The sequence below is a fragment of the Chiloscyllium punctatum genome, chromosome 45 (genome assembly GCF_047496795.1).
Source record: "Chiloscyllium punctatum isolate Juve2018m chromosome 45, sChiPun1.3, whole genome shotgun sequence".
Lineage (NCBI taxonomy): Eukaryota > Metazoa > Chordata > Chondrichthyes > Orectolobiformes > Hemiscylliidae > Chiloscyllium > Chiloscyllium punctatum.
Window position 1 is genome coordinate 47,709,674 of NC_092783.1, and position 13,345 is coordinate 47,723,018.

Genomic DNA, 13,345 nt, shown 5'->3' on the forward strand with positions numbered 1-13,345 from the left:
GAGCCGCCCGCTCGGTGCGTGCAGTGCGTCAGGGCCCATCTCAAAATGGCGGTGCACTCGAACCTGAGCGGCCCGTCGCTCCCTCAACTGTCGGATACAAATAAAACGGAGGGCGAGAGCTCCGCGCAGGTATCGTCCTGGTTTGTTTGTTTTTCCCTTGAGGAGACAAGGGATCGGTCCCCGGCGCGGAGCTGCCGGGAGGATGGCAGTCGGTGCCAGGAGTGGTCCCGGGTCCGGTTACCGAGGCCCGGCCGAGCCCGGGGCTTCCCCGCTTCGCAAGCCGCGGCGACAGGTTCTTCAGGCGGCAATGGCAGTGTTTACTGGGATTCCTCCGGGTGTTGTACATTTCCGAGATGAAACAGCATGCGGGTGGGCGGCCAGGGAGGGAGGGACGGGGGGTGGGGGGGGAAAGACAAGAACTGTTTACAAAGAGGAATCCTTGCCCCATCTCCACAATAGTGACTCGAGAACTGTGTTCACCCTCAGCCTCCCTCTTTTATAAATAAAAACAAGGATGCTTATAACCTGGAGAAAGTGAGGACTGCAGATGCTGGAGATCAGAGCTTAAAAATGTGTTGCTGGAAAAGCGCAGCAGGTCAGGCAGCATCCAAGGAGCAGGAGAGATTTACTGCACTTCACTTCCATCTATTCGCTTAAATTTATGTTTGCATCAGTTGGCCATAATTGAAAGTTAAAATGCTAAGAGTAACTAACTCCAGCGTACACTTGATGGGTTTGGTTGGGTCATCCCAGAATGTGGTTACCTCTGGCATTTTTTTCGTGGTCACCATTTCTGGACTTGTTATGACACACCTCTGGCCACCACGTCCTGAGGTGGGACTTGAACCTGGCCCATCTGACCCAGAGGTCAGGACTTGACAACTACAGATACTACTTATATCACCCCATGCAGAGGTGTTAAGACACAACTGTCAAGCAGGTGGGACCTTGAACCTGGGCCTCCTGGCCCAGAGGTAGAGACACTTCAACCACTACACCACAGAGCACTTGTCAACATTGCCATCTTTATGATTTAGCAACATGAATCAGAAACAAATGAGTTCACAGTGAAACTAAATTATGGCTGTTGCAGGTTTAACGCTAAACATAATTTGCACTAACCTGTGCTGGTGGTGGTCATTTTCCAAAAGCCAAATTGTATCACAATTTAAATATTCCTTTAATAGTTAGGAAATCCCATATAATGAAAAGTATTTGGGAGGATGATCCACAGTTGTATTCATTAAACTTTAAAAGTGTGGAGTGAACTCTGAAGCATGGTTTCAGACTCTTTCTAATTGATGAAATTTAGAAATTATTTATTTTGTGTGTTAATTCATTTCATTTTTAATGTATAAATACAGCAATTTAACACTTAAATTATGTGTCACTGACAATGTGCAGGAAATCACAGGAAATTGGCCTTAAAGAGCTCAGAGAGCTGGTACGGACTTGTTGGGCTGAGTTGCTTCCTCCTGCAGTCATAATATTGCTGAAACTGTGAATTTAAGTCAAATGTATTTTAAGGCAACTCAATTATAGAGTTGTACAGCATTGAGACAGACCCTTTGATAAACTCATCCATGCCAACCAGTTACCCTAAATTAATCTAGTCCCATTTGTCATCATTTGGCTCAAATCCCTCTAAACCCTTCCTATCCATGTACCCATCCAGATGCCTTTTAAATGTTATAATTGTACCAGCCTCCATCACTTCCTCTGGCAGCTCATTCCATACACGCACTATCCTCTGCATGAAAATGTTGCCCCTTAGATCTCTTTTAAATCTTTCGCCTCTTACCTTAAGTCTATGCCTCCTAGTTTTAGACTCCGGCCTGGGAAAAAGACCGTGGCAATTCACCTTATCCACGCCCATCATGATTTTGTAAACCTCTATAAGGTCATCTGTCATAGTCATAAAGATGTACAGCACGGAAACAGACCCTTTGGTCCAACTCGTCCATGCCCACCAGATATTCCAACCTAATCTAGTCTCATTTGCCAGTACCTGGCCCATATCCCTTCAAATCCTTCCTATTCATATACGCATCCAGATACCTTTTAAATGTTGCAATTGTACTAGCCTTCACTACCTTCTGGCAGCTCATTCCATATATATACCACTTCTGCGTGAGAAGTTTGCCCCTAAGGTGTCTTTTACATCTTTCCCCTCTCGCCCTAAACGTATACCCTCTAGTTCTGGACTCTCCCACCTCAGGGAAAAGACTTTGTCTGTTTATCCTATCCATGCCCCTCATGATTTTATAAACCTCTAAAAGGTTTATAAGCCTCAGCCTCTGATGCTGCAGGGAAAACAGCCTAGCCTATTCAGCCTTTCCCTAAACTCAAATCCTCCAACCCTGTGTTTACACATTCCTGTAAATCTTTTCTGAACCCTTTCAAGTTTCACAACATCTTTCCGATAGGAAGGAGACCAGAATTGCACACAATATTCCAAAAGTGGCCTAACCAAAGTCCTGTACAGCTGCACCATGACCTCCCAACACGTGTACTTAATCTCTGATGCTCCATGGAAAATAACTCCAGCCTATTCAACCTCTCCCTGTAGCTCAAGCACTCTGACCCCGGCAACATCCTTGTAAATCTTTTCTGAACTCTTTCAAGTTTAACAACATTTTTCCTATTGCAGGAGGATCTGAGTTGAATGCAATATCCCAAAAGTCGTCTAACCAATGTCCTGTACAGCTGCAACATGACATTCCAACTCTAATAATCATTGCATTGTCCAATAAAGGCAAGCATACCAAATGCCGCCTTCACTACCCTGTCGATTCTGACTCCACCTTCAAGAAACTAAGAACTCGCACCCTAAGGTCTCTTTGTTTGGCAACATGCCCCAGGACCCTAACATTAAGTGTAAAAGTCCTGCCTTGATTTGCCTTAGCAGAGTACAACACCTCACATTTGTATAAATTAAACTCCATCTCCCAAACTCCTCACCCAACAGCTGGTTTGTGATGCAGAGTACTACAACAATGTGGCTCAATTACTGCATTCACTGAGTTTACATTGAATGATTCTCCTCCTTGACATCTCTCCTCGCCTAAGACATGCTGACCCACTTTACACCATGATTGGTTGTCTCTGTAATGAGAGAGTAGCCCTCTGGCCTATTAGGAATGTGACAACTTTACCTTTTGTATATTTAGATCATAGGATACCTACAGTGTGGAAACAGGCCATTTGGCCCAATGATTTGTGGGATGTACATTTAACTTGCTTGACCAAAATATTTTGAAACAAATGCCACAGATGTCGTCATAATAGAAGAATCTAATAACTTGAGTTGTTTTTTAAAGACAAACATTCTAAAACAATAATCTGAATCTAGCCATTCTGGAAACACTTCGAAATTTGCTCAGTTAAACTGTTCTTTTGTTATGAATCTCTGATCATGTAGATGACCTTTGTTAATCAACGTTAAAAATTCACATTGGACAAACTGAAACAAAAACAGAATTTGCTGGCAAAACTCAGTAGATCTGGCAGCATTTGTGGGAATAAAACAATTAATGTTTTGAGTCTTGTCGAGTTTCACCAGCAATTTCTGTTGTTGTTTCAGATCTCCAATCTCTGCAGTCCTTTGCTTTATTTAACTGCAAAGTGAATTTGGAATGCAAATGTGCGCAGAGCATCCTAAGTTTTCCTCATGTGCATTGTTTAATTTTAAATGAGACTTCAAAAAAAATTGTTTCTTTTACAACTATCATTGTGTACAATGAATCAGTTAATTTTCTCATGAAAGTAGAATTGTCAAATGCAGCAACCGATATTTAACATTTCTTATGATGTGATGCTGTTCCAAAGAGGTCTGCATTTTTCAATATTAAATTACTGGTACACTAGGTATCATATATTTTGATTTGTTTGTACTTATAGAACCATAATTAACTTTGAAAAAAGAATTTTGTCTTAAATTATTGATCCTTTTCAGGCATATTCTTGGACACCTAACAATGATTTTGAGATATACAGATGTATGTTGGAAAGATACTTGGCACAATTTAAGCATAATATTTAAATGCTTGTTGTTTGTTCCACATTGTCAATGTTACAAATGATTTGAAACATTATTAAAGACTAGTACTCTAATAAAAAGCAGCACTGGTAAAGCAATAGAAGTCTTTTTATTACAGAACATTCTCAATATGGACATATCGTGCTATCCTGTTCATTGAGATATTTAATGACAAGTGCTTCTTTTTTCTTTCTCAGCAGCTGGAAAATGAAAATCGCGTCCAGATGGACTTATATGATGATTTGATTGGTGATATAATAGGAGTACCTTTAAAAAATGAGGTAGAACCTAAAAAGGACAATTTGGAGTGCACATCAAATAATATACTCATCCCAATTAAAGCTGACCCTTCTAAAAGTTGTGATCCGGAATATATTGATGCACCACTTCATAAAAAACTTATGTTGATTGGAAATCTGACATGGGTGAGCATGACCTTTTGTCCTATGATATGACTACACAGTAGTGGTGTACATAATGTCAGATTAACTGATGACAGGAAAATTATATGTATTTTAGGCACTTAACTGACCAACTATTCTGTTGTAAGAAAGTGAATTGTGAATATCTAAAATGTCTTGTATTCATTGTCTGCCACAGTGTATTACTATGTATTGTGATCTCTAGTTATAGAGTCATAGAGATGTACAGCGTGGAAACAGACTCTTCAATTCAACCTGTCCATGCCGACCAGATATCCGAACCCAATCTAACACCCGGCCCATATCTCTCCAAACCATTCCTATTCATATACCCATCCAAATGCCTCTTAAATGTTCCAGTTGTATCAGCCTCCATCACTTCCCCTTGCAGCTCATTCCATACACATACCCTCTGTGTGAAAAAGTTGCCACCTAGGTCTCCTTTATATGTTTCCCCTCTCACCCTAAACCTATGCCCTCTAGTTCTGGACTCCCCAACCCCAGGGAAAAGACGTTGCCTATTTATCCTATCCATGCCCCTCATAATTTTGTAAACCTCTATAAGGTCACCCCTCAGCCTCCGACGCTCCAGGGAAAACAGCTCCAGCCTGTTCAGCCTCTCATTGTAGCTCAAATCCTCCAACCCTGGCAACATCCTTGTAAATCTTTTCTGAACCCTTCAAGTTTCACAACATCTTTCGGATAGGAAGGAGACCAAAATTGCACACAATATTCCAACAGTGGCCTAATCAATGTCCTGTACAGCCACAACATGACCTCCCAACTCCTGTAGACAATACTCTGACCAATAAAGGAAAGCATACCAAACGCCTTCTTCACTATCCTATCTACGTGCAACTCCACTTTCAAGGAGTTATGAACCTGCACTCTAAGGTCTCTTTGTTATAAAATAAAGGTTATATTGTCTTTGTTGGACGTAATATATTGCAAAGGCAGATTTTAAGAGCAGTAAAACATGAAAGATCAAATGGAAAAATTAGTGGATAAAAATTGACACATTAAGGGTCACTTCAATATCTCACAATTGTTATGGCTCTGAAGGAGGCCATTCACTCGTTCCTTCAAACAAGCATCATTACTTAGTGCATATCCTTTGCCTTCTCCCCATACCCTTGCACATTATTTCTATCTAAACGTTCATCAAATACCCTCTTGAATTCCTCAATTGACCCAGCCTTCATCACATACCTCCATCACAGTGCATTCCATACTCTTACAACTTGCTGTGTGAGTTTTCTTTCTCACATCACATTTGCTATGATCGCACATAATATTAAATATATGCCCTTTCATTCTTATTCTATTTTATGAGCTGCAACAGCTTCTCACTATCCATCCAGTAACTCATGATTTTGTAACCTGTTTCAAATGTCCACTTAGCTACGTTCTCTATGAGGAAAACAGTCCCAACTGCTTCAATTTACCCTCATAATCAGAGTTTCTCATTCCTGGATCTATTCTTGTAAAGTGCTTCTGCCCTCTCTCCAGTGCATTCACAGCTTTTCTGTAATGTGGCTTCCACAACTGTACACAATACTCCAGCTAGTGTCTAACAAGTTCAATATTGTCTCCTTGCTTCTCTACTTAGTGTCTATAGCTTTATTAGTAGAGACTGTGCCTTATTAACTGCTCACTCTATCTGTCCTGCCGCTTTCAATTATCTTTAGGGAATGAAAATGACTAGAATGGCAGGGACCAGGATGGGGAGGATGTCAAATATCTGATGCAAAAGTTGCTTGTTTGGATCAATGCAAAGAAGTATTGTGGGAGTTGATGGGCAAACAATCTGCAGTTGGGAGTTTGAAAGTATAATTTTAAGTGTTTTGGGAAAGGAGGTTTTTTTTGCTAAGGAGCAGAGGTAAGGGAATGGTGGGAGAATGCTAATGAGAGCTATTTCAGAAGAGAAGGCAACAGGAGTTGTGATAAAATCATTGAGGAAATTTTAAGAGAAATGAGTGATGGACATTGAGATGCTTCAATCGAATTAAATACCAGAGGTGTAAGAGAGAAAGCTGAAAGGTGAGGGCTGTAATTTCATTCTAATAGTTTTGCAAGAGAATTTGTAGAAAGCATAGCCAGGTGAGATGGCTTCATAAAGGAGTTAGGTATTTCTGTCTCAGCCAAATTTCAGTCAAAGCTATGCTGCAATAAAGTCATTAATGACAAGTCTTGTTTGCAAATGGTGAAGGAAATGCAAAGGATGATTAATTCTTTGGTATTGTTTAAGATGGCAATAATAGATGGAATAATTAAGACTGGGAATGATAATTGTTGAACCCAAGCGCACATTCTGTGCAGTAAGAGGAGAATGAAATTGCTGATTGTAGGGCAAAAGCTAATGAGAGCTTGATGTGCTCTTGAAAGAATGGCAAGCATGGTGCAATAGGCAACTGTGCATTTCATTCTTTGTATGCAGGTTTGACTTTCTGTTGTGCTTGCTTTAGTCTGCTCGATTGTTTTAAGAGCTCGAATGTATATAGCTTTCAATAACACTGAAACAAGAATTATTGCTGGGTCTAATGTTTAACATTTAAAGTAGGTATATTTAAACAAGTTAACAGTTGGGCACATACATTACAGAATAGGGAGCAAGTCTGCATAACAATGAAAAAGCTGCTAAATTCTATTTCTAATTGCTGTCTATTAATTTCTTTCAGTGGACTACCAGTGATGACTTATTAGCTGCCATTCATTCTGCTGGAATATCTAGTGTTGATGATATGAAATTTTACGAAGTTGCAAAAGGTGGTCAGTCCAAGGGGTAAGTGGAAAATCGTGCCAAAGCAGATAACAATGAAATGATAGCAAGCCTTTCAGTTGTCGTGGTGTGATCAGGCAATTTAATGTTTTACGTATACAGAGTTTCATCAGATCTGAAGAAATGAAAGATTTTTATAATCAAAGAAAGGGATGAGAGGTGATTAGGAGCTAATGGAATAACATATAATTAGAATCTGCAATTCGATTCTGAGTTGATCTTTTCACCAGACAATTGAAGATAGGGCTAAAGACAATGGAAACACAGAATGGATGAATCTGCAGTAACTAAACACTTAAAAGCAAAAACAAAAGCCTGTACCTGCTGGATATAAAATTTTAAAAATTACAAACAGTACAGGAGTCAGCATCTGTGGAGATAAGGAAATGGTTAATATTTCAGATCTTTTGCCAGAACTGGAAGATATTAAACTGATTAGAATTTGTAACACAGAAGCAGTCCTTTTGGACTGGGCAAAAGTAAAATAATTGATTAGATCCTTCAGTTCTCCATTCAATTCTATAACCTTTGTTTTTGAAATTTTATACTATTCTGTTGGAAGCTCAATTTAAGCTTGAGGAACAGTTCCATACTTTCATATCAGATACCTAGCAATCGTACATTTCATTGGGAAATCTATAGTTGAAATTTTAACTTATCTTGACAATGACAGTTGATTTGTTAAATGTTTTCAATAATCTGCTATTTTACATATTCACGTTCTGCTTCTCTATTTGCATTAACTTATTTCATGTTTCTTTCTATTGTTTAATGAGTTATCAAATAATCTTTCTTGAGCAAGACTTTGCACTACTTATTTCTGTTTTTATTTAATATTTATTCATGTTTTTATTTCCCAGTTCTGTTGGAAGTATCCAATATCTGAAAGATTTAATTTATGAGTTATTTCTATAAACTGTTTCCAGCATTCACTTTTTTTGTTACAAAATCTCAGCATTTGCTGTGTTTTTATTCTCAACATATATCTGCATTTTTGAAAAGGTGTTCTACTTTGCACATACTGCTCCTCGGATGCTGCATGAACTGCTGTGCTTTTCTAGCACCTCTAATCCAGAATCTGGTTTCCAGCATCTGCAGTCATTGTTTTTACCCATATGAGTGGTGGAACCTTGCTCAATTTATATGTGAAATGTGTTGGATGGCATCCTCACCATTGTATGCCACTATATTGCATCCATAACATATTATTTAGGAATGTAGGAACAGGACTAGGCCAGTCAGGCTGTCCACCACCATTCAATATGATCACTTCAATGCCTTTTACCCACTTCATCCCCATAACCCTGTTTGCCTCTAGTAATCAAAATTTTACCAGTCTCTGTTTTAAACACACTCAAGACTGAACTTCCATGGCCCTCTGTGGGAGAGAATTCCAAAGATTCACAACAGTAAAATTCTCTTCATCTGAAGTGGGAACCTTGGTTTGAGACTTCCCAACTATGAGAACTGTCTTGCACGCGTATACCCTATCAATCCTTTAAAATATGTTGTAAGTTTCAATAAGATCATTTCTAATTCTTCAAAACTCTAGAGAATACGAGCCCATTTTGCTCAAACTCTTCATAGGACAGTCCCGCCATCTGATGTCAAGTTTGGTGAATCTTTGTTGCACTCCCTTTTATGGCAATAATATCTTTACTGAGATAAGAAAACAAAACTGCACACAGTATTCCAGGTGATGTCTAACCAACCTCCTATACAATTGAAACAAGACTTCACTACTCCCTGGACTCAAATCCTCTTGCAATAAAAGGTAATGTTCCATGAGCCTTGCTAATTCCTAGTTTGAAAATATGTTCAGGAAAGAACGCAAAATCCCGTAGTTTTCTTCACTGGGGATTAGGAAGCAGTTTTGTGAGTTGTAATTTCATCAAAATAAATGTCGGTCTGGAAACATATTTCTCTTGTCCTGCCTAAGTTCTTTTAACCCCTGAACTAATTATGGCTAGAGTCTTTATTGTAGAGTTGGTATAAATAATCCAGATTAAATCTAAATTAATTATCTTACAAGATAATATGTTTCATTAGTGATGAGTTTAAAATAATTGATCTGCTCATGAAGCAATTTACAACATTCAGAGGAACTGGAGAGGATTTGAAGGACATATTAACTTTTCGAGCATTTTTCATCCCTCTTCGCATTTTGTACTTTGTTTTTCTCTTAACCTGCGTGCAGTGATGAGACATTTCTAGTTCAGTAGTAAAAACATTCAACTGACATAAGGTTGTAAATCTAAATTGTTACATCAGTTTATCTTTTTACAGATGCTGGTTCACCTGTAGAGTGTTTCCAGTTTATCCTGTTTATATTTCTGATTTCTAGTAGCTGCAGTGTTTTTGCATTGACTTGCATGTGTGTCATTGGCTATATAACAGGATGGAATAGCCGATGGATGACACAACAATAATGTAGAGTCAAGTATCTGTCTTCTTGGATTCTGCAGTTGATTCTGCTATGGTCTGCTGGGCAGGTTAAGTTATTTATGTATGCTTTAATAATTGTGGTTTAACGTAGTTATACTAATGTGTGGTACCTGTTAAGCATGGATGCCCAAGCCTGTTTCAAAAAAGAAAAAGCAGGTTATTTCTAGGATTAGCATAATATGTTATTTCTGTGCATGCTACTCATCTAAAGGTACACTGCAACTTTAATCAAGGTAAGTAGATTTTAAGAAAAATTTGGAATGCTGCATTTTAGACTTGGCATTGCCACTCTCTGAGCTGCTGCATCTGTTTCTGCCCTTGCTAGTAGACAGTGCTACTGAACTCCTCTTTACTGATTTAAATGTCTGTCCTCCACCCTAAAAAAACCTGCATTTTATGAATTGACCCCTGCAGTCCTATAAGTAAACTTTTACCAAAAGACAGTAGGCCTAAAGACAGTAGGGTAAAGTGAAGGCCGAGTAATATTATTGGTAGATTATTAATGCAGAAGCTCAGCTAATGTTCTGGGGACCTGGGTTTGAATTTTGCCATGGCAGATAATGGACTTTAAAAAAAATGGAATTAATATTTTACTGATTACCATGAAACCATTGTTGATTGTCGTAAAAACCCGTCTGGTTCACTAATGTCCTTCAGGAAAGGAAATCTGCCATCCTCACCTGGTCTGGGTTACATGTGACCCCATACGCACAACAATGTGGTTGGCTCTCAGTTGCCCTCTGAAATGGCCTAGCAAGCCATTCAGTTATACCAATCACCAGAAAGTCTCCAAGGACAACTAGGGACCAGCAATAAATGCTGGCCACCCAGTGACACCACGTCCACAAATGAATAAGACAAACAAATTCTGGATTCAGCGGGAGCTGAGGTCAGATTTGAGCATACAATATTAAAGTTACGAAATTCACTCTCATATATGTAGGTGAGTGAGCAGTGATAGTATTTTTGATATCACTTCTTCACAGCATGTATTGCCCATTGGAATTTTTTTTTGTTATTCTTCATTATAAAAATAGCTCTCTATCTGTTCTTTGTGTGGTCTTAACAGAGATCAGTTCAGAAGGTGGGTGAGCAACATGTATGTTTGGATATATTGTGGTGTTTGCAAAATACAGAATCACGAAAATTCCTTTTGTGTGTATGTAAGCAAGGGATTGTTGGATAGAACTAACTGAAGCAGTTGGAAACCATTCAAACATTTTTCAACTTGGACTTTGTTGTGTTATCCTATGTTTTGCACTTGAGGATGAGAGAGGCATAGGGAGGATGTCTTAAGAAGATTGTTAGTTCATGGTGCATCTTTCTATTCCAGGGCATGTTTGGAGGGAATGGTTCAGCTTTGAATGAGAAGCTAGAAAACTAAATGGGGAAAGAAGAAAATCTAGAGTTACTATTGTAGATTTCAATGATGAAATGATGATGATTGGAGAAGACTAGTGAAGTGTGAATGAGTATAGGTAGGTTGTGCCAATTAATTCAGAAATTTGTTGCACAAAAGAATTTTTTAAAAAAGCTATCTAAATATATCCAACAGCTAAAATTATATTGAACCACATAGCAAAGTTTTAATCTGTTTCCCAGCACTTTCCATTATCGAGACTCCAGTCTAGGGAGATGATACTCCTATTTCAACTGTTAGGTTCCATTTAAATGATTGACAGTTCCTTAACCAGGGCAGTGAAGACAGTTCATTGAATCCTGTCCAAATCTGCCAATATGAACACTTCGCAAACCCGAGGATCTAAACTTTCTTAGTTCTAATAATCCCTATACTTCAACCAAGCTCTCCTGGCCTTAAGCTTTCTCAAAGCTAAACCATTATGCTGAGGTGACTTGTTCCCGGAACCTGACCTGAATTCACCTTCTAGGAGAAAAAAAAAAGTTTCTTCTAAACTTAATACTGACATCTTCTGAAATGAACTAAAACTTGGTTAATCCTAAATGCTTTTGAACTGAAACCAAAGTTAATGATTTTACATTTTTACTGTACTCGTTGTAAACCTGACAGTATAAACATTTTCCCAGTGATACCACAGGGATTCATAGTCATCTGCTCTGTCAAAAATGCTGAATTTAGTTATGTTCCAGAAGGGCTTTTTTTAACAGCCACTTTGACCTGAACTCAAATTCCAAAAAGTAAAATTAAGAAATAAATTGTGCACCTTTAATCACATTTTTTATTGTGTATCTTATAGTTCATTTTGATGATGTCAGTTCTGTTTGCTTTAAAGAAATAAACTCTCTATTATGGAAGATTTACTATGCACTTTGTCGGTCTAATGTCCTCAGCATCATAGATTATTTAAACTTAGGAATGCAGTAAATTTGAGGTGAATTCCAAGTCTGATCTGAGCTGCTATAGCATAGTTCATAAAGTCAGCAGGCTAAGTAGAGAAGGAACATTATCTCTTAAAAATAGAAACTTGATGAAATTTGGAGATCTGTGATTTGTAAAATTCGAGATTTTTTGCTTTAACAGGGTGTAATTCTATGCAGTAATATTGTTCTCAAATTCATTGTCCAGTTTAATTCTAATACAGCCAAGTGGTTCTACTCATCAATTACATTTTTCCAAAATGTAACTATATTATTGATATTTCTTGCAAAATGCAATACCTGTTTTTCCTTCCGAAATACAGGTACGTTATTTTGAGATTTTTTTTTAAACAGAGCAGCCAGTTTGAGTTTGTATTGTAGAACAATCCAATCTAGAAAGGTGGCAGTATTAGCCAGAGCAGCAATATGATCAAAAATTATAAATTTTAGAAGTGGCAAAGGCTATTACTGGTTCTTTGGATGTCCAAGAGTTCAAAAAATGTAGTATGAGTTCCCTTTTACTTTCCTCTCCCTGCATTTTGCCACCAAAACTATTTTGTTCCCTCTTGAATTCAGTGACATTTCCCTGGGGAAATAGTGTGCAAATAAACAATATATTGCACATTTAGCAGTCTCTTGTGAAACATAGAAACAGAAAATAGAAACAAGAGTAAGTCTTTCAGCCTCCCAAGCCTGGTCCACTATTCAATATTATCATAAGTAATCTACTCAATTCCCGAGTCCTGCTTTTGCCCCATACCCTTTAATCTCTTTAGTCTTAAGAACTATATATGTCCCCTTGAAAACATTATGTTTTGGCTTCAACCATTTTCTCTTTCAGAGAATTCCATTGGTTCTCTGTCTCTGGGTAAAGAAATCTCAAAATGGCCTACCCTGTGTCTTTAGACTGTGAAGTAATACTTGCTAATATCCATTAAGTTGAATTACTGGAACAGTTTTACCAAATACTACTTTCAGTGGATATAAAAATCAGAGCCAATTGATCTGCAATATTTATGCTATCTTCTGTGGACCAGCTGCTGACGTAGAGTTTTAAGGCAAAAGCAGGTCATCAAAGGGAAATCTAAGAAACTTGAGTCCAATAATTCCATCTCTCTGAAATGGCTTTAAAGTATTTCCATTTTACGACAGATTGTAATTGGTAGAATTACATGATCTTTGTTACAAACAAATTTCAGATCTTTTCGATTTGACTATTGTCACCCCTGCTTCTGGGAAGTTAGACTCTGCTGAGACTATAATGGGAATTCAAGTTTTTTTAAAGAAAGGATAAATAGGAATTAATTGGAGCAGTATTCTCAA

At 38.1% G+C, this 13,345-nt stretch overlaps 1 protein-coding gene across 6 annotated transcripts in view; it reads left to right on the forward strand.

The window, feature by feature from the left end:
• The window catches only part of LOC140467375 (uncharacterized), a 41,605-nt gene continuing 28,260 nt past the window's right edge, over window positions 1–13,345 (forward strand). For 5 of the 6 annotated variants that reach the window (XR_011955434.1, XR_011955435.1, XM_072563694.1 and 2 more), the window contains exons 1-3: window positions 1–129; window positions 4,237–4,464; window positions 7,140–7,243. Coding sequence is in view for 4 of the 6 variants with exons in the window: in XM_072563694.1 (XP_072419795.1) it covers window positions 46–129; window positions 4,237–4,464; window positions 7,140–7,243 (416 nt within the window). In the remaining 2 variants the exon portion in view is untranslated. The remainder of the gene's footprint in view (window positions 130–4,236; window positions 4,465–7,139; window positions 7,244–13,345) is intronic. The other variant, XM_072563696.1, reaches the window with a different exon arrangement.